General features: G+C 37.4%; 1 protein-coding gene and 3 long non-coding RNA genes across 4 annotated transcripts; 2 read left to right on the top strand and 2 right to left on the bottom strand.

Annotated features, from left to right (window-relative positions):
* Positions 1-5,766: 5,766 nt before the first annotated feature.
* On the bottom strand, positions 5,767-7,458 carry LOC149041234 (uncharacterized). The gene is made up of 2 exons (XR_016179088.1): positions 7,328-7,458; positions 5,767-7,125 (listed from the first exon to the last, which is right to left on the bottom strand). It is a non-coding gene; the product is annotated as an uncharacterized LOC149041234 (long non-coding RNA).
* Positions 7,459-7,816: 358 nt separating this feature from the next.
* On the bottom strand, positions 7,817-9,789 carry LOC149041235 (uncharacterized). The gene is made up of 2 exons (XR_016179090.1): positions 9,547-9,789; positions 7,817-8,918 (listed from the first exon to the last, which is right to left on the bottom strand). It is a non-coding gene; the product is annotated as an uncharacterized LOC149041235 (long non-coding RNA).
* A 3,001-nt stretch (positions 9,790-12,790) lies between these two features.
* Positions 12,791-16,326, top strand: LOC113678175 (uncharacterized). The gene is made up of 3 exons (XM_089180129.1): positions 12,791-12,949; positions 13,432-13,585; positions 15,961-16,326. The coding sequence occupies exons 2-3, from the start codon at positions 13,465-13,467 to the stop codon at positions 16,116-16,118; spliced, it is 279 nt and encodes a 92-aa protein (XP_089036255.1). The 5' UTR covers positions 12,791-12,949; positions 13,432-13,464; the 3' UTR covers positions 16,119-16,326.
* A 1,731-nt stretch (positions 16,327-18,057) lies between these two features.
* Positions 18,058-20,173, top strand: LOC149041236 (uncharacterized). Its single transcript, XR_016179092.1, has 4 exons — positions 18,058-18,202; positions 18,708-18,879; positions 19,437-19,583; positions 19,976-20,173. It is a non-coding gene; the product is annotated as an uncharacterized LOC149041236 (long non-coding RNA).
* The last annotated feature ends 197 nt before the right edge of the window (positions 20,174-20,370 follow it).

The following is a 20,370-nucleotide window of genomic DNA, read 5'->3' on the forward strand; positions in this document are numbered from 1 at the left end:
GGACATACGATTACAGTTGAGGTTCTCGAAGATACAGAACTATAGTACACGTGCCTATATCTCACGCCAAGTTGAGTGTGATTCCTTCGAAAAATTGAAAAAAACACTTCTGTGGACTGCGTGATTAAAAGAAATGTTAAAGTATAAAACGCTGCTGGGTTTGTTTGTGCTACAGAAGAGAATTTATAGTCAAATCTGTACCGAGCACTACCACCAGAGCCTTGTGAACCGCAAACTTACAAACAGTTCCACGAAACCTAATTTATATATCTCAGGTATGAATGTAATGCCGTCGCGTGAGAGGGGACCAAGTGCTGCCAAATAAAATCGATAGATATGGCAGCTCAGTTCTAACAATACATTAAATAATACTTGTTAAAAGTCTGGTACATCTGTGGTCATTGGGTCACAAAAGGGTACAGTTTAGTTTCATTGCTTCCCAATTTGCGACCGTGTTTCAGGCTTTCAGTTAGTGAGTAAGGTGTGACAGAGCAAGTAATTAATTTAAGGATTGGGATGAGCAGCTAAAATGTCTTGCCGCACTTCTCGCCTTCATCCCTCCCCCTCTTCCGATAAAATTTAACTCGCTACAAGGCAAGTCATTTCGCCGATCCCAAGAGATCCCTCTTCCGATAAAATTTAACTCGCTACAAGGCAAGTCATTCCGCCGATCCCAAGACAGGGTTAAATTTTTCTTCCTGAGCGTCTGAAACGATTTCTTCTCCGTGGTTGCATGAGATTAGTATTATATCATAGGTGCTGTTGTTTGAATACGCAGGCTGCTTCCAGTACTTATCAAAGCAGATGTTAATTTTTTAAAAACGTGTAGAATAATCTGATTCTTCCTCACTACCCTTGTTTGGTCTCGTCGAGACTAATCACACGATATCATCTATCGCGATATCAGCTTCGTCCAACACTGAGGTAATAATTCAACCAGCAAGAAGTTATCAAAGCCTATTAAGTTAAGTCGAAACTTTAAAATCTCTCGTATTCCAGCATCGTGTTCAATTGACCCAAATTTCAACAGCTAAATGGAGAAAATGAGATGAAAGAAATAAAAAATACTTATCCTAATTCCTTTTTCTATACACCACAGGAAGAACTGCACATTTTCTTTTCTTTTTTCCAATTGTTGCTAGAAGTCTGGCAATAGATGTTCAATATATATTGGGGCTGTCATTTTTCACGTAAGCCATGTGAGAGTGAATATAATGTTTCGTTTCGTGTCCTTATCAACGATACTGGCTACACATATGGTATCATTCAGATAATTTTGAAACAAATACAATAAATGAGCTTTTCATTCTTATCAAGATATTTTTACTTCTCAAATATATAACACAGACGGAATAGCTGTAATTGACAATGTTGTGAAATACAGATGTGAATAACAGACGGTGTGATGATTACCTTGAAACGTTTCAAATGACAAAAGAGTTTTTACGATTCTAAATGTTCGTATTGTTTTGACTAGGTTCACGTTCACTGAAAGTATGACTACTAAAGTAAGTTTAAAGTAACTTTATTTAGACGTCAGTTCCTTATGTCGTATGTCCGAAAGACGACAGCTACGTAGTTTCAGGTGACAACAGGGACCCGATAGCATCAGCAAAGCCGGACACAAATGAAAGCAATAAAAAGACAGCGGCCATATCGCAACTTATAGCAACTGAACACTCAGCACAGGTTAGGAATAGAAGTCACTAAAATGTCTTCATCGAATCTTTCAAGAATAAGCTAAATGACTTAAGTTTTCCAGCTCCTACGGAAAGGAAGCGTTACTTTTGTCTCGAAATGTAGAGACTTTGAAATCCGCGGTTTGAGCTATTAACACGTGAGACTTTAGGCGCCACGTGCGACTAAATACTCTAAGCTGTCTTCAAATATCATTTAAAAGTATTAAAGTTGTTGCTCTGTTTTTTTGAGATTAAGACTTTAACGAACTTCGGAGTTTGTCTGTTGCTCCTATGCTGCGTCTACAGCAGTGTCAGAACTCAGTATCTTCTATGACGAGGACTTTAATCTTGCTATCGTTGATAGTGTACTCTTTCAAAGTCAATTCGTCTTGATGAAGTAAAATCTGGAGTAGTACATCAATTGCTTCGAACTTGCGCTTCAATCTGTTGTCCTCCGTCGTAGGAGACAATAGACGGTCCCCAGACTTAATCTTCGCGAAGTTTATTTCTTGAGGAGATGCATGTTGCTGGGGTCGCTGTTTCTTTAGTTCACCTGTGAACGGCGCGACTTCGTCATCACGTTTGGCGAAAGGAGAGGAACGACGAGAAAATGATTTCATCATGATCAAGGCACACTTTCTTTCTTGGCACTAATTATCCTTGAAAAGTCAGCAACTTTGCGTGGCTTGTTTGTATGTGTTACATCAGTGTGACGTCCCCGAAAATTTAATTGCCAGTAGATCGCTGGGGTCGTCTGGTCAAATATTCGCTCTTCCTTGCTTTTTTTTTCCGGTATTAAAATTTCGACTGTTTGGCTTCGAATTTCAGATTTAAATTTCTCCAGATGCTGCAGCACTGTTTCCTCAATATTTTTCACTCTCTCCTGTCCAAATACTCGCCACCGCTTGAGTATCAAACAATAAATTCTGCTTTCTATTGTGTTCAATTCTACGTCAGGACAAATATAGCCGATAATCTGATATCGTCTGACTTTGTTTTCCGGTCCTAAGAGCCCCTCCATACAACTGGTCCTTTAGATATTGACATGACAATAACCACTGAGTATGTTGATTACGTACTGAGGAGGGCAGAAATATGGTCTTACAAATATACGAAAGATTGTTCATAAAAACAAGTCAACATTTATCTTGGACGTCGTTTAGCTTATCGTGAGTACGTTTTCTGTTTGAATAGGTTCTCGCTAGTGTTTAAGTGTGAAAACTCACACTAATTCCAGAATTGTTTAAAGATGTAAACAGGCTCTAGCTAAAAAAAAAATAATAATGTCCAAGCGGTTCTCAAGTGTCGCAACAGTAAACCCTTGAAGCCTGCTTTTACAATTAACACTTCAACCTTGAAAAATCTCATGTACATAACAGCTATGGTATTAGACATAATTAGAAAATGCAATAATGATGATAATAACAGTGATTACGAACAGTTTACAAGCCGCGGGCTAATTTTATCAAAAGCACAGATCATTCTAATGCATACCGCCAGTGATATTGTGATGAAAACAAGCGCGATGTTCCATGCATGATTTTTCAAGTGACACATCGTGACGTGAATAGCTCCATACATTATCAGTGCTCTCGAAATGATGAAACGTCTAAAGAAGCTGCAGCCCTCCGGCTCCCAGAGAGGCATAGTTGCAACTACTAACAGGACGTTTTTCCTACGATGCGAGCTCAATTTTCCAGCTTAAATGGACACGCTGGCTTGAGCTTTTCAAGAAAGATAGATTTTGATTTTCTTTATTTCACAGGAACAAGAGAATAAGATACATTCTACCTTATGAGCTTGCACGGATCAAATCCGAATCAAAACACAATGGGCAAGATATTGTTTTCTCATCATGACAAGCTCTATGTACCATGATGACAACTTCCATGTACATTTCTACCTCGTGGAAAGAAGCGACTGATGAAATAACATATTTACTTCGGTTTCATCTGCAATTTCCACGTGAATCAGTGTTAAAGGAAATGTCTCGCATTAGAAGAGAGTTCTGCAAGAATTTCAGGAAACACAGTTCGACCAGCTTTAGCCGCCGGTTATTTGTTTGCTTGATTCTGAGGGGTGCTCACTAGCTTTTTAACACAAGGGTAGTCTTTTTCACGATGAGATCTTCGCAAAAAAGTCATGGAAATCTATCCGCTTTTCGGTGATGAGATGTCTAAAGGCACCTCGTGGAAGGTAACGACTGATAAAATAACATTTTTACTTTAAACTTATGTGCAATGAGATTAAATGAATGTTAACCCTTTACCCTCAGAAGTGATTAACATGTAACTTCTCCCTACAATATCTAAACATCATCCAGCAAACAGGTCATGAGAATATTCAAACTTATCAGGTAGAGGTTGTTATCTTGATCTAGCACTAAATTCTTTTAACTTATTCAGAAGGAAATGTGTAGCAGCTGGAGGGGAGAATTAGCAATCAGATCTTGGGACTTAAAGGTTTAATGGAAATGTCTCGAACTAAAAGTAGTTTTGCAAGACCAGCTTTAGCCACCTGTAAAAAGCTGAGTTTCGCCCGAGCCAAAATTACATCCTAATTGCAACTTACTGAACATTTAAAATCTTAAAAACCCTCGCGCTGCTGTTATTTTACCAAAGAAACATTTTTTGGCCATTTAAGGCTTTTGAAAATCACGCTTTCGCGCCGCTTTTGACGCTCGAGCCAAACAGTAAACCCTCTTTATGACTTCATTATCATCTGAGGATTCGAAGACCTTCGCAATGCTGCCAGTCGAGCATTTCTCTTGAAAATTATGCTATTGCACGATGATGTTTCACAAGCCCAACAAGATAATCTCTACGACATAATCCAAAGACTTTGGCGTCATTATTGATCGAGCGAAAACAGTTTCCTCCCCATTTCGCTTCTTCTTAAAATCACACCTTTTTTTGCTGGTGTCTCTTTCTCCGACTGTCGAGTGCGATAGTTTTTCTTCCTATTCTACGCCTTATGAAAAATCACGCTTTCTCGCGCTATCACCAGCGTTTAAGTTTTTCGAGGAACCATCATCTGCGACGTAACCAACACTCAAAATCGCAAACTTTCGACGCCCAATTTTATCTGAGATTGAATAAAAATATAGACTGGACCATTGGACCGAACCATTGGACCCTTAGACTACTGAATTATTCTGGACTATTTTTTTTTTTTTATCATCTTTTGGACCGTTTTATAGACTATCAGTGAGGGGAAGCAGACAATTAGTACTCAGGGAGGGGTGGGATGCAGTCTATCGATATTCAGGAAGGGGTGGGAGGCAGACTGTTATTACCCAGGGAGAAGTGGGAGACTATAGGTACGCAGGGAGCGTTGGGGAGGTAGTTGTTTTAGTAAATACTGCCTATTGATGAAGTTTTCATTGGATCATACGGTTGAACGGTTTTTTCTCTTAGCCGTTTAATACCTCTATTGTTTCCAAAGAAGTCTGGAGTTTCTCTCAAGATCTTACTTAGAGCTTTTGGGCTCACTATTAAGACTGTCACTTCAAAGTTACTCAACAGTAAACTTGGAAACGTATGACGATTGATATTAAACCGTTCAAAAATATTTAAAAAGAAAATTCGGTGAACAATAATCTGTAAAAATGAATTGTTCAGTCGGAATCATCCTCAATTATGAAGGCTTGGCGTTTAAAAGAACCCAAATGCCGTCGTTTTAAAACCTCCGGTGAACGCTTTGAGCGTACCTCGGGTGTGCACCATTTTCAACTGTTTCAAATCTGCATTTGTGTTACATGAGAACTGCACTCTTTCCTAACCAATCACAACTGAGTTATTTTTCATGTAGATTATTAAGCTATTATAGTTCATTTCTTTATCCGTAATATCACAACTCTTACCACTAGAGAAAATCTATATTTTGATAAACGTTTAGGCGTACCGGAAAAAGAATAATTCACTGCTAGCAAACTCCAGGATCATTAGGAATCTACAGCCACGAAATCTATGAACTGGAGCATTTAAAATACACCATGTTTTCCTCAATTGTTCTCTTAGGTACGATTAAGTGACGCGATTAACAGGCTAGCTCTTCACTGTTGAGCATAAAATCAGTCCTGTTATCATTTTTATCTGTAAAAACAAATATTTATTCAATCTTTTGTTCAGTACAAGCAGTTCTTTACCTTTTTAAAATAAACAAAAGCGATCTCTCTTTAAAAACATGCAAAAAAAATATACTTGACCTTTGTCCTGGAAACTAGGTGAAACATTTTGGCTCGCTCTTCAGTAATTCAGACCAGCTGATCGTGTATGTTCAATTTTGATTTACGAAAGTTTACAGTAAAAAATAGACATTGTCATGTATTGTCTCATCTTGTTTGGAAAATATTCCTCAATGCGAAAACAATCTTATTTCATTCCTCTCTGAAATAACAGTTCAAACACGAGGTTTTATCTGAAATAACTATTAAAAAGCATAGGATGACATCTGTAATCTTCTCACCACTTAAAAAAGACAATTAATGAAATAACGAATCTGTTCTCTAAAAAGGCAAATAAGTTGAGTTTCACTTAAAGCCAATAGCAACTTAAAACACGCTTCACAATGTCCTGGATAAAGTCGCTTCATTTCTTGCTTGAAACTCAAAGCTCTATTTATGTGCTCTATAAACTATTCGGCTTCATCCTTAACAACGTTTGCACACCAAACTCGGAACGCACAAAGAAGGTCGACCCCGCATTGAAGTACTTTCATTAACTTCCATTAACTTATCCTCTGTCACTTGGTAGAGATTGAGTAATTAGATTTATTTTTGTCATGCCATGTTTTCACAGCTGTTCGGTCTTTGAGACAATGTTTGAGAAATCTCGCGTAAAAGTGCAGGCATGAATAACACGAGAACAAATCCCCAGCGGTAATCCTTTCGAGCAATAGGGTGCAATGTTGTATCTTGCTGAAACACTGAATGGGTCCTGTGGCTAAACTGCTTTTTTTCGATCTCTTCAAAATATTGCCTTAAGATGAGTGGGAAAAGTTACAAAAGTCATATTTTATAGCTCTGTGTCTTCTATGACGTGTACCTTGAAGGTACTTCCGTTCACAGTATACTCTTGAATCGATTCAACTTCTTGAATTTGAAGTATCTGGAGAAGCACGTTAGCGAGCTTCGGTTTGTTTGATCGCTGAGCATGGTCGTAATAAAGTTCTTCAAGCTGGTTGTACCTCGTACTCTGCAAAAGTTTGTCAAATTCTTCTTGTCGATTCAGTTTTGTTCCAACGAAACGAGTAAATCCAAAACATCCCAAAGTTTCAGGGCATGACTTCATTTTAAGTATTCTGGTTGCGTTTTTGTTATTTTGCATGTCATGTGGTTCTGCCATGATTTAAAGGAATACCACCATCCACTCGCCGCTAGATGTGCAGTGCTGTCAACGGCACAATTTGATGAACGCTGAACTTATGGATCACAGGCCTCAGTATCCTGCCAATTTTAAAAAAGACAAATTCGAAATTGCGTGTCGGTAACTTTCACAACTTCTTTTCGAAAAGTGAGAGCACTTAAATTTTTAGTACATCTTGAAGTGGCGTCGAGAATGTTGTTCCAAAAAATCTGATTGACGCTCGAGTTTTCTTAACTATATATAACTAGTGGTAGCTAATGTAGGTAACCACGCAGTACTTACCGAATGTTTCCACGCCAAAAGCCGATTACAAAAGCTTAATCCCGGACGTGTGTGATATCGCCTAACTGAAATCACAAGCTTGAGCTTCAAGGCAATAGACAAGTTACGACAGCAGTTATCTTGCGACAACTACGTAAATGACCTTTTGAGCTGGGGGCGGCGATGCTTTTTTTTCTTTCCTTTCAGAGGTCTGTTTATGAGTCTGCTGTCTGATTCTCGATAATTCCCTCCTTTTCCAGCCTCAATGATCATGAACATTTGGAGCGGAAAATCGCACAAAGCGATAAAAAATTTCTTCCGGAGAGTAGTTAAACAGTTTTGATACATCCAATTAAGTTTAAGCCTTGCTTTCAGAAAAAAATATTTTACAATTGCGGTTTGGTTTTTAGAACAGGAGGTCAGAGTATATGATCAGTAAGGACACATAAGCTCCATAATTATGTTTGTTCAGTTATGCGACGGATTCAAAGCCAAGATATGAAGGGTCACTTTCTGCAAAATGCAAATAGGGTTTATTATCTAATCCAAACAAAGATATCAGTTACATTGTTTGATTTTTTCTTGATCACGCTCTGCCCTAAACTATTCAACAATTAGTCAAAGGCTTACCACAAGACGTTCGCCGGATGCGGCATCAGAAGAATAAAGAATCTTTGAGATCGAACATGTGTCCAAGTGATCTTGTAGCCTAGTTTAGAAATCAATTCCCTAAAAAGCGACCAAATATTGGCTTAACCGAGTAGACTAGCTAAGGCTTAGAGTCAATTCCCATCGGTTCCAATACCTCCACATTAAAAACACCAGATTCTTCTAGTTTGTTTCGATATCAGTAAACAAGACAAAGTTTTCGAAGCACGTTCATCTCAAGTATAGAACGAATGACTACAAATTTATTTTCTGGTTTTCTCTCGTCATTATTAGCAGTGTTAAAATGCTCTCCGTCTTGCTCTCATTAAAATGGAGCAAAAGCAAGACATTTGTCTTTCACTGAGCCCCAAACGTCTTTGACCAGTAGTGCAACCAGGGTGTTGCACGGAACGTCCCCGACTTGAGTTGTTTAGACTTGTAGGCCTCTATTATTATTATTATTATTATTATTATTATTATTATTATTATTATTATTATTATTATTACTTAGGCTGCCAAGGTAACACGTGCACAAGAAAGGAGATAACTAGAGCGAGGGTGTCTCCTAAGAACACAATTGCTGCCATGTCAAAGATCGCCGTTTCTCTATCAGGAGTGAGGCTAGTGCTTGTTCGTCTAATTATTCCTGTTAACCAGCTCCCGACTCAGTGTGCCTAGATTTACGTTTTCAACAAGAGAAAATACATGCTATCTTGGTTTTCAATTTTTCCCACAACGATCATGGTTTTCCATAGGTGTGTGATAACCTTTTCTACCGCAAAAAGTTACGCTCTCTTTGAGAATCACGCCATTAATTAAATAGCACTCTCCATCCACGATGTCATTCACTGGATCCAAATCAAAACCAAAGGAGTATCAACTTGAGATGACGCTCCTCTGCGTTTCACAATGATATTTTCTCCCTCACTAAATCTGGAGTAGCACATCTCTGCACCCGTCAACTCTGCGATACAAAGGGCGGCCTAACCTAGCTGTTTCAATTCTCAGTAAACTACTCGCCCAAGGGGGTTTTTTAAGGCCAAAGTGCTTGCAACAGGGAAACGATCATTCCAAATTAACATTGACTTGGTAAGGAATTGTGATTTTCAAGGGGTAGACCTTACTTCCCTAGCTCGCAGGAACACAAATTTTACAAGGGCACACTACCAATACACTCACAAGCACTTCCCAGTAGGTTACAATTTTTATGAACAAGCCAGTTTTGAAGAACTGTTGATCTACAAGGATGAAGTTGAACATATACACAAATCCTTGCATGATTGAAAATAAGCCTCACCAGATTCGAATGTATAATGAGTACATTCTTCAGCAGTCGGTACGTTAAGAACTGAAAAACAGTCTTACTCACGCTCAGTGAGTGGGATTTATAAAATACCAGAGCCATCGTCACTCTATAGAACTACATGCATGCAATGCGGCGGATTAAGCAAAAATTTATGGAAAGTTTACGGAATGAGTTGGATAGGACGAATATGTTTTTGTTCCCCTTTTAAGATGAATGAGTCAGTTAACCAGCCAGTGCAATAATTGACGTCTGTTTATCTACTTCAATAAGAAAGCACTTAGGTTACCTTTAGGAAGTAATGGAATCCTGAAATGGAGTTTCTGAAGATTGCCTCAATATAAGAGAGGGCTTGTTGGACTGATATTGGAAAAGAAAGACCTGGTTCTGAAGGTACTTATTTTGGAAAAATATCTTTCACAGCGAGTCCACAATAGGAGCCCTCAAGTCAACTATGAACGGAAAACAACAATATTTACAGCCATAACAATGGTTGTAGCTTTAGACCACGCGGCTCGTTATCAAAAGTGTCGTGTTAGTTTTTTGTTGTTTTTGACTCCTTCGGTTTTCTTTTTAAGGCTGATCTCTAACAAGATGTTTGACATGTTTTAAGACTCGATGACAAGGATATGTATAATATGAAACCAAGAACAACATTACTCGCATTCTTACATGAAAGATATCACTTTAATGTTTTTCTAGCTGCGCCTTCTCTCTTTGGCGAATGAATTTTTGTGAGAACACAGACGAACGCTGATTTTTTTATACTGCATAGCAAAAATCCCCAAAACAAAGAAATTTTCCATTACCTTCCACTTTCATAATTAACATAAATTACAAGAGAGGCTAGACACAAGCCAAAGTGTCATCTGCTTGGCACGCAGTGGAATTCATCAACGTCATGGAAACCCAAAAAATGTATGTAATGAGAGTCTCTGCTTTTCAATTTAAACAATACCATGTGAGGGTTTTTCAGATGACATCTTTTGTTACACGCTTCAGTTAGCAGGAAAGACAATGCAACCTTGCTCAGCAAACAAAAACTTTTAATTTCTCGAAGCATTGCGAAGTACCTTTTCAAACGAGGGCTTGCATATAACTTGGTTTGGTCTTTTTCCTGACAACCAGCAAAATCATCGTTGCTGATTGTTATTCGACAAGAAGCTGGTATTCATTCACGGTCTGTCTTACAACACACTTGACGTGGTGTTATAAAAGCTCCTGCTACTCTATATTACGCAAATGAAGAAGTTATCTCCGACTCGTTCGCCCGCCCTCAGCGATCTTCTTAAAGAAACTGTGGGATCAAAGTTAAGTGACAGGAAAGGAGACTACGCCGACTTCGAATTTAAGACAGTACCTAAAATGACGATGAGATTATCAAGGAACCGATACTCTCATGACTTATCTCGAAAAAACCGTTTGTCTGAAGCAACTAAGGTGCTGCTACAGATACTACACGAACAAGAACGATCAACAATACAAGAATACACTTTAAACAGTGTCACTTTTAAAGTATTTGTCGTAGAGGATACAGATCTCTAACATTCTAACCTAGGCGATGTGGATTCACATGATTCGATGACGCTTCGAAACGTTTCTCTTTGGCGAATAATGGTGGTTGTGTAGTTTATGCAATCATCTGAATTTCGTGGCTAGGAGAACCAGTACTAATAGGATTTGTGCAAAACTCTCACAAAATGTTAATCGTATCAGCTTGGACTTAATTGTGCACGAACTTTTACCTCAATGCCGTGTACTTGAACAAGACGAATCTCTGGATATATATGCTTTCTCAATCATTATTGATTAACATCACTGAATGTGCATTACACAAACACCTCTCAGAGGAGAACAATTTTGGATTGATTGTGTCACGAGTGTGGATACTCCTGCAAAATTTAACTTGTGGTAAATCGATATAAACCTATTAATGTGAGAAAAGGATTGAATTTTCTATGAATAACAAAGCCTCCACTAATCCATTCTTGTTACGCGAACAGAGGTCCAAGGTGGGATTATGTTCTGTAGAGAACTGCTTTAAACCATCATTTTTTTTTTCAAGGATAATGCATTAAGTTTACTGTATGTAGTTAATACCGTTAAATATTGCATTAATTACAGTAAGCCAACCGATTGGCGTCATAATCTTAAAACCAGTTTAAGAAAATATCTTAAGACATTATAGAATTGAATTTGTCCAAAAATGTATTACCACATGATGTGTGCAGCAATAAAGTTGTCATGAAAAATGCTTACATGGGCAGCAATGATATGAGTTGCAAGCTCAGTTTTATGTCGCTAAAAATTACTTTTTCAAGGACAGAGGGAATTTGTGGTAGAAGCCGTTTTCAAGCAAGCAATTCATGCATTCATTATTAAAACGTGACGAATGAGAGCACTGCAAATTCACAGTTGTAATCATAAGCTAGAAATCATATTGACACAATAATACAACATGCTTCAGTAAAGCCGGACTTGATCAGAAAACCCAAAGACTTAAAAATTTTGTCACGTACTAGAGGTACTATTATACTTTATGAGGGATGAGTATGACGCGGAATACATGTGGGAGTCTGGGTAACACAATTAGAGCAACTATCTGCTGCATTTTTTTTCAATTCAGTATACAGTGGTTGGAATTGGAACGCGGTAAACAGCCCACCAACAATATCCATGGTGTACTTAATTTTCCTCATATAATATGGGCACAGGTGGTTTTTGAATAGTATGTTTTGTTTTCGATCAAAGGAGCTGAGCTAAGCTTTGTTTTGCTGGTGCACTCACGTTTAACCAGGCAGGTTTGAAATTTTGCGCCGTTGTGGTATAAAGAGGTACGAACCGAAAAAAGATGAATAAAAATGGTAATATACTTTACGAAAAGCGGCTGGTTCCAGCAGTCTTTTGCCAATATTTATAAATGCATGATGACGCCTTTAAGTTAAAACACAAGTTCACTTTTGGTTAGGGCCGCTAATTAGGATAACTTATTAAAAACGATCGTTCTCAATTTTCAAGCGTGATCATAATTTCCTCAGTCGGAGTAGCTTCGCTTTTTGAAAAAACCTTTGAGTTTCTTTACTATACCATTAGAAGCCCATTGCAGTAAGTGAAAATTAGATTTCTTGAAAATTAGGACCGTTGAAACAAAAGAGCACCATTTCTTTAAAAACAAACGCGAGATTTGCATTTCTATAAGTGAAGTTCTCAGGAAAAAAACGACTTGTTTGCAGACCGAAACAGGTAAAAGTAGTTATCCAACTATCGCCATGAAACCGAGAGCCCACTGAGTTCTTCGGAGTCAGTTTAGCCAAATGCAGTGGTTCTGACTGTAAAGAAAATGGCGAGCTTATACACAGTTTGGCAAGTCGGTGAGAGTTGTACACACACATAAGCCTTCAGAAAAAAATATCACCTGATCGGCGTGACTATATGGCCATTTGCATTTATCACAATCTTTTGAGGAACTCCACTATTATTGGTAGTACAGCATGTGTTAACATGCCGGTAAGATAATTCATTTAGCTGACACGTGTGAAAAATGAAAGTAATTATAGTTAAGATGTACACCGAAATAATCAGCGGGGCAGGTGAAAAGTCAGTTAGTTATCAAGTCCACAGCAACAGAAAAACGATTTGTTGATGTTCTAGCCCTACACACCTTGTTCAGTCGTCAAAAGCGTGAGAGCTAGGTAAGTACAACCTCTTAGACCCTACGTACGCCTTTTCAAAGCCACAACTGATTTTCACTTTGGACACTATACGCTACAAATTTCCTCCTCAAAAATTTCGCTTTCCTTCTCGTCCAAATGAATCAAACGTTTCACTTTCCTTTACGGAAAGCAAGGTCCATCCTTCAAATTTGTGTTTAACGGCACAAGTGAAGAATGAAGTAGTTTCCGAATACGAAAGTGATCTTACCATATCTATTATGGCCTCAGAAATTGGAAAAGCATTTGCGTGGTTAAGTAACTTGTACCTTTCTAAAATAGGTTTTAAAAAAAAGTAGGTGGAAAACCATTAAGGAAATCACGAAAGGAAGATTCGTGCCACCAGCTACATCAAAATTGACCATGCTAATATTAAACATTTTACGAGATATCGTGGAATAGCTTTCGATGCTTTTTGTTCGTGTTGCAGTATTAATTTTCTCGTTTAACCCTTATCTCAACAGCTGACCAAACGGAGTCAAATCAATCGCCTTACTATGATAAAGCACGCTATTTTTCTCTATATTTTTGTTTCTCTGATGCTTGGTTCTTTCGCCCATCCCATTTTAAGAACAAGATTGTCGCAAGACGTGTCAGGCACAAGGCAATTACTGGAAGGTACGTCATTTTAAAACTTTATTTTAAAACCGAAAAACAGATAATTTATCATCCAAAATTCAGATATTTAAATACATCAAAAGACAATAGAGCTAAGACACAATTCAAACCCATAAAGTATTGGCTCATGTGTTATATAACGAGAAATTAAAAAAAAATCTTTTGTGCGGTTTGCTGTCAATGTGTAGTCGTTTAAAGATATCAAATGCAAGCCGGTCGTGTCCACATTAAAAAAAAAAAACCACCAAAAAACGTTTTCCAGTCGATGCCGATCAACTTTTCCAAATTAACCCGGGAAATATCGTTGCATATTGTGAGTTAAGGAATATTTGAAATAATGCGTCTTTCAAAATTTTATTCACGGATAAAATCGTACGCTTCTCATGAAAATTCACTCCCTCCGGTGGTTATGAACTTTCGAAAATTTACTTTCATAAATTAATCAAGAAAACAGCGGCCCATAAATCGAACAGATTATTTCAAACTGAGAATAATGAATAAGTGCAAAAAACTTAATTTAAATCATGAATTGAGAATAATAAATGGGCGCATGTATGTATGGAATTTCTTTTAGGGTGTTCAACTCGATATCTCACGAGCGAGTCAGATATCGAGTTGAACACGGGAAGAGAAATTCCATACCAAAAAGAAAACATGTATGTATTTTTTATCATATAAACACCATAGCCCTAAACCGACAAGAAAATTGGACAAGCGACCTTGGATTGAGAATGGTGAACGCTTTGCCATTCATTCATCAACCTGACAGTGCGGCACGCAAGGCGATTGAAGTATCAGCGGCTGATCATGATTGACGATATCAGAATCTCACGTAAAAATTATCGCAATTTTACACAGGTTTCCTCAGGGATGGAAATTCTTGTAAACACCGCAGTTAAAATAAATATATCTTTAACATTAATTATACCACGAGCTTCTCAAACAATTTCTTACCCCCTATGCGTGAACTCTTTCAGATCCAGAGAAAATGGGATCATTGTTTTCTCTTGTTCAGATTTAAGTACAAAACTTGACGTACCGTTTATGTTATTTTGTGACTCAAGCATGAATGCGCTATGCAACTTAGCCTACTTCGAGAAGAGGAAGAAAGGAATGGCATTTCATTATAATCATAAGCATACATTAAGTACATATAGTATGCATAAAATATAAAGCTTCATTAGCCTCCACGGGGGAAAATAATGAGGTTTTATTTTCACTTGGTCTTTAGCCTGAGCATGAAATTTTCCCCTTATGATGCCATGTGTCAATGATCTATCGTCAGAAAAATGAGTGAACTTAAATGCCAGATCCTAAGACTGATTTAAGCTGTCTAAAAACGGTTCCACGTTTTCTTTTTTTTGTTTTTTGTTACGTTTATTCTTTGATGGTTCGATCCTACCACACTTTAGTAGGCATCGAACAAAAGCATTGTTTAAAAAGTCATCATCTTTATCAATTATCTTAGAAACTCCATTTCATTTCTACTTTGGTCTACTTCATGTGACTCACGGCTGTTGATTAAGGTCGTATTGTAGCTTCATCTTCCTTACACGATCTAGACGTTAGCGTGACTCTGAACATGTAAGATTTTTTAAAACTCTGTGTGAAGATGACTTTTGATCTGCTGATTTCAGTTTTATCGATGAGCAAAATAATTCATCCGCGAGCTCTTTTTTACCTTGACAGAGAAGCAGTTCTGTTTCCCTCATAACTATCTCTTAAGCCATTGCTGTGGAAAATTTATTTGAACCTCACTAGTACTTGTTTCAAGTTGCTCTTGTGTGATTAAATTTGGACGTTTGCTTAGAAATGCAGTGCACGCCATTTGCAGGACGAATTGAAATATTGAACGGTTTTAAATACCATTTTAAGGGTGCTGTCCAGCATAGGCACTAATCAATGAACTAATGAGAGAAATTCTACTAAATAGCTTAGACAAATTTACGCAAACGTTTTGAGTAGCTGGAAGAATAAGCTTTCATTCTTTCCCAAGAGTATTTAAACTGTTTTGGTGAAAGGAAGGTATTAGGCATCGTGTCTATCGTGCGTGATTGGTGCATTTACAATTTATCATTGTGTAACGGTTCTGATGACCATAACGAAAGGTATCAAAGGAAAAGTTGTGAGTGCTCTCAGAAAGCCTGACATCCAGTATGACTACATTTTAGCAAATTCACGGCGTCTATCAGAGAGCCTGTTCGAACTATATAGCCTACGTGTAACCGTACCCTCCCCCCCTCTTCTCCCAAGGTGAAACAAATCACATTCTATGCTCAGTTTTCCTTTTATTTTTAGGTATCGTCATCACTTCTTTATCTCATTTAATTGGTATTCTAAGAATTATCAAACCCATAATTTTTTTTTCTCTACAGAACCTGGGATGACGAAGTGTCCTCATCCAAGCGACATCCATTTTTGCACATTCGAGTTTCTTTACAATGAAGCATGTTACGAAGGAACTGAAGAGTTTAAAATAAGATGCCAAAACTTCTGTAATGGATTGTGCAGAATTTATGGAGCTCTTTCATAACTAGCGAGCCTAGTTATTGTTCTTTTAAAACCAAGTAAAGCAGTCTTATTAATCCCGTTAACAAATAATGAAAATAATGATTTTCTCTCGAACGTGATGTCATCAGTATGCACATTTTAGAATGATAACCCTTGCCGTCATCGTGAAACAGATCTTTTTGATGAATGCATTTAATGGAACTGAAATAAAATGTGGCTTCTTACAACAACCACTTTTTCTATCTTCAAATGAATCTTATTGGAAATCTAACAATGAGTCAATAAAGCAAAAATCGCGCAAGGAATGGTAGAATAGTGGAGTTATATGGACTTATTTTTGCAAAGGGAGCACAAATAGACAAATAGCTGTGAAAACTGTTACAGAAAACGCTAATATGGATCCATAATGAGGCCAGTGGCCTTTCTAAGCATTTTCACCATTGTCAGAATGGTTAGGCAAGTTTGCGAACTCTTCTGAAAGCGCAAGAGCAAAGTGAGAATGATACACTGTTCAATTGACCTTTCTTCTTTAAAAGCCATATGGTAAAAGTAGCATTTGAAAAGTAGTTTATCCGTAAACGAACAGAACGTAAGTCTTCCTCAACATTTTCAGCCCTTTTCTCTATTGTTTGACAATCGTTTTCTAATTAGCTTTTAAATTTAGCGCCAGCGTCTCAATGAAAGTCCCGGATATGTCGCTGAATTCTGGGCGATGGAAAAATAGGAAAATTTCAACCCCTCCTCCCCGATCAAGCTTGACGAGCTTAATATGGAAATGTGAAAAAAATATAGATAACATATTCAAATAAAGCCTCACGAGAGGATTCGTTTGGGGTGAAACTACATTCCCTAATTTTTTACGCTGTTTTAAAAAAAACAACAATCAAAATGATACCTTTACCTCATCAGCGTTAATCAAACGTCAATGGTTTAAAGTAAATGCTTTAAATTTTTTTATCTTGCACAGATCCGAGGAGGGAGGTTTTCTTGAAAAAAATTGAATGAATAAATAAGCAAAATTCATACCAGATACATCATTAATAATATTTCCGATTCGAAAGCAAAAACAAAGGCCCACAAGTATAGGTGTGGCTGAATAATTCCTAAAAGCAAATAATTCTCTTATCTACTCGTAGAATTTTCCGAAGCAAGTTTTTCTTAGATTGTGTTAATTTTTAAATGATATTTAATTGTAAGGTGTATACAAGCTCAGGGTTATCTTTAAAATCTAGCTGCTTTAAGGTTTAAGTGAGGTCCGCCTGTTCTGAGAAGGAAAGCTACAGTTAGTACTCAGAACTATGAGTATATCTTTACATTCCCCTAAACCAGCTACCAATTGGACCAGCTTACATTTCACGAAATCTGTCTCTACTTTTCCGAACTAGACTTCGCTAATTTATACCAGTAAGTCATCGAAACACGTGTTCAATATCTTAGAGAAACTTGAAATGAAGGTCACACGGTTTCATGAGAGAACTTTTTATGCCAAAGACATTAAACAACTCATGCTTCTAAGTTACTGCGGATTTGAAATTTCAATTTCAATAAAGCGCAATCAAAACCTTTCAGCTCACTCAAATAAAACAGCCACAACATTAATATTAAGAAAGCTGGTAAGAATTGAAGTGGGCGTGAAGACCATATGGCAATTGCTCAACCGGTCACTTGCAATTAGAGGCTTGACAAAATCGACACTTTGTCAAACTGTCAATTCATTCTATTTTTGTTTTCATTTTTGTCTTATTTCAATATTACTTTTAAAAAATTCCTTAAGTTGCTCATATTATCACTTTGAAATAAAATAACAACATGTAATCAAAACTCACTAAATAATTCATTGCAAACTTTAATTTACCTCCAAGCAAGTTTGAAAGTTATCTTTCGGAAAGGCGGCTTTGTTTGGATGTCAGTGTCATGTTTGTTCCTGTTCTACTGCTTCTGGTAAGATTTCGTAACCTCATATCGCTTGTTTTTTTCTGATTGAGTGTAGTTTGATTTGGATTGGATGGCACATTGGTCAGGAAATGTGCGGCCATTTTTCTACATAAATAGAATGAGCGATCGTGTCTTTCATTTCCATCCAAAGCCAGCCAGACGGATTTACAGGTAGGTTTGTATGAAGTTATTTCAGCTCTTAACATAGAATTAATATGACAATCACTCCGGTAGGGTTTTCTGACAATTTTAATCTTAAATCATATCCACGTTGCTCTTGTTCGAACTCAGAACACTCTTACTAGTCACACTCACTGAATCAACTGAATTTGTTATACAAGACTTCTTAATCTCTGACTTCTACAGAGGTAGCTCATTGGAAAGACTGTTAAATTTCCAAATAACTGAAGGACTTGTAACGCTTAGAGTTTCTGAAAACTTTTCGATAAATGGTTCTCAACCTGCAAGTAGCTTCATGGGTGCATGAAATGTAGGAAACTCCAAAAACTATGGATCGTGGCATACGTTTTTGCGATTGTGTCAACTTTGATAAATGAAAAAGGAGAAGTTTTTCTGCCAGTTATATACGTAAAATTCCAATGAAACTAACTTAAATAAAGTAAAGTCAAGTGAAAACAAAGATTCGAATACTGAAGGCTGTATCTTCCCTAAACAGGTGGAAATTCGCCCTCCCTGACGGCAAAAACTGACAGCGATAATGCCTCACACTAGAATGTGCTGTCTCCCTCTCATCCTGTTCATGTTTATTGGAATTGCTACCGCAAAGTTTGATGATAGTGAAAATGCTCAAAAGGAGAGTAGTCTCATTACTAAAATGCTTTTCGAAGGTGAGTTTAATCCGGTTGATAGATGTTTCATTTAATCCTTTATTTCATGTTTAGAAAGCATTGTCAGAATGAATTACATGCGATGTCGGAAAAAGATAAAATTTTCAATTAATGGGTCCGAATAATGTGTGAAGGCGAAGACACCGTGTGATAGATATCTGCATGAATAAATAATCAGCCACAGAAAAATACTAAAAGAGTGAGTTTCATTCATCACCAACTCAATCAGTATATTCCTCGAATAATTGATCGAAAATACTTCAACCGTTTCCTCAAACTAAGTAATTAAAGATCAGGAGGTTTTATTAAATGTCACTCAAATTCAAGCCTTGTTGTCATTAACTTCTCTCACGATGACGTTAAAAATCTGTTACACATGTACATTTCAAGAAAAATTAATTCTCTTCTTCGTTGTCAAACACGCTAAACGATAACTGGAAAATTTCCATCAAAGGTTTTGCAAAGCAATGAAAAGAGTGAGAGCATATTTATGTTGGTGCTTTTTTATTTAAATTCAGGCCAAAGCAATTGATCAGTTTGAATTTTTCATCTCTCAGACATGTTACCAGTTTTCGACGATATTGAAAAGCGTGCGCGGTGCGCAAACCGTAAAAGTCACAGGTGGTGTAAGAAACAGGAAATGTTCTTCCGCAGTTGCGAAACCAAGAAAATGAAGAAGAACTGCCAAGCAAGCTGTAGACAGTGTAAGTAGCCTTTCCTTAAAATCTTGCTCTCACCTTCTGTCACTCTCATTTTGGACTCTAGTAAAAAGTCGAGCAACCCACAAGCAACGCTAACAACAACATAAAGTAACATAAAACACGCTTCATCATCTTCATCATCAAACGGCTCAACAAAAGCAATGAAAGCAAGAATGACAATGATTTGCTCAAGCACCATTTGGCTTTAGTACAAGTCAAGAGTAAAACACTTTGTTGGATGATACTTACTTCTCGCCGAGCTAAAGCTCTTCTGCAATGAGCGCAGTTGATAAATTAAAAAACAAGAGCTGTGAAATCAAGAAAGGAGCATGACAGAGTACTTTTTAAAGGCAACTAGTTCATTAATACGGCTTCACTGTTTGTTATTTTTGCAGGTGGCTGACAGGAAGGCATGCTCTATCACAGGGAAAGGATTTGGAGGAAGAATGCAGGAATAAAATGATCCAAACAAATAAAATACACGAAAAGAAATATATGTTAATTCTAAATTACTAACAACATTGTTATCCAACTTTTGCCTGTCATGTATAGGAAGTAACAACGATTAAAGGATTGCTTCATTTATCGATCAATCGATGATTGATGCTTGTTATAAGCTTAAAACAAGGACATAGGGACTCGCTGCCTAGCTTGAAAAATAGGCTGATAACTGACCTACCGACCAGCCGACCGAGCGACTGGACGACCGAATGAATGAACTGAAAGACAAACGGATGGACCAATAGACATCCGACTGATTGCCTGACTGACTGGCTAACTTATCAACTGA

The sequence above is a fragment of the Pocillopora damicornis genome, chromosome 8 (assembly GCF_964200805.1).
Source record: "Pocillopora damicornis chromosome 8, jaPocDami1.2, whole genome shotgun sequence".
Lineage (NCBI taxonomy): Eukaryota > Metazoa > Cnidaria > Anthozoa > Scleractinia > Pocilloporidae > Pocillopora > Pocillopora damicornis.

Excerpts from the sequence above, each read along its gene's own strand:
- LOC113678175 (XM_089180129.1), top strand. The coding sequence starts at position 13,465 with ATGATAAAGCACGCTATTTTTCTCTATATTTTTGTTTCTCTGATGCTT. Across the intron at positions 13,586-15,960 it reads CACAAGGCAATTACTGGAAG|AACCTGGGATGACGAAGTGT; the intron begins GTACGTCATTTT and ends TTTTCTCTACAG.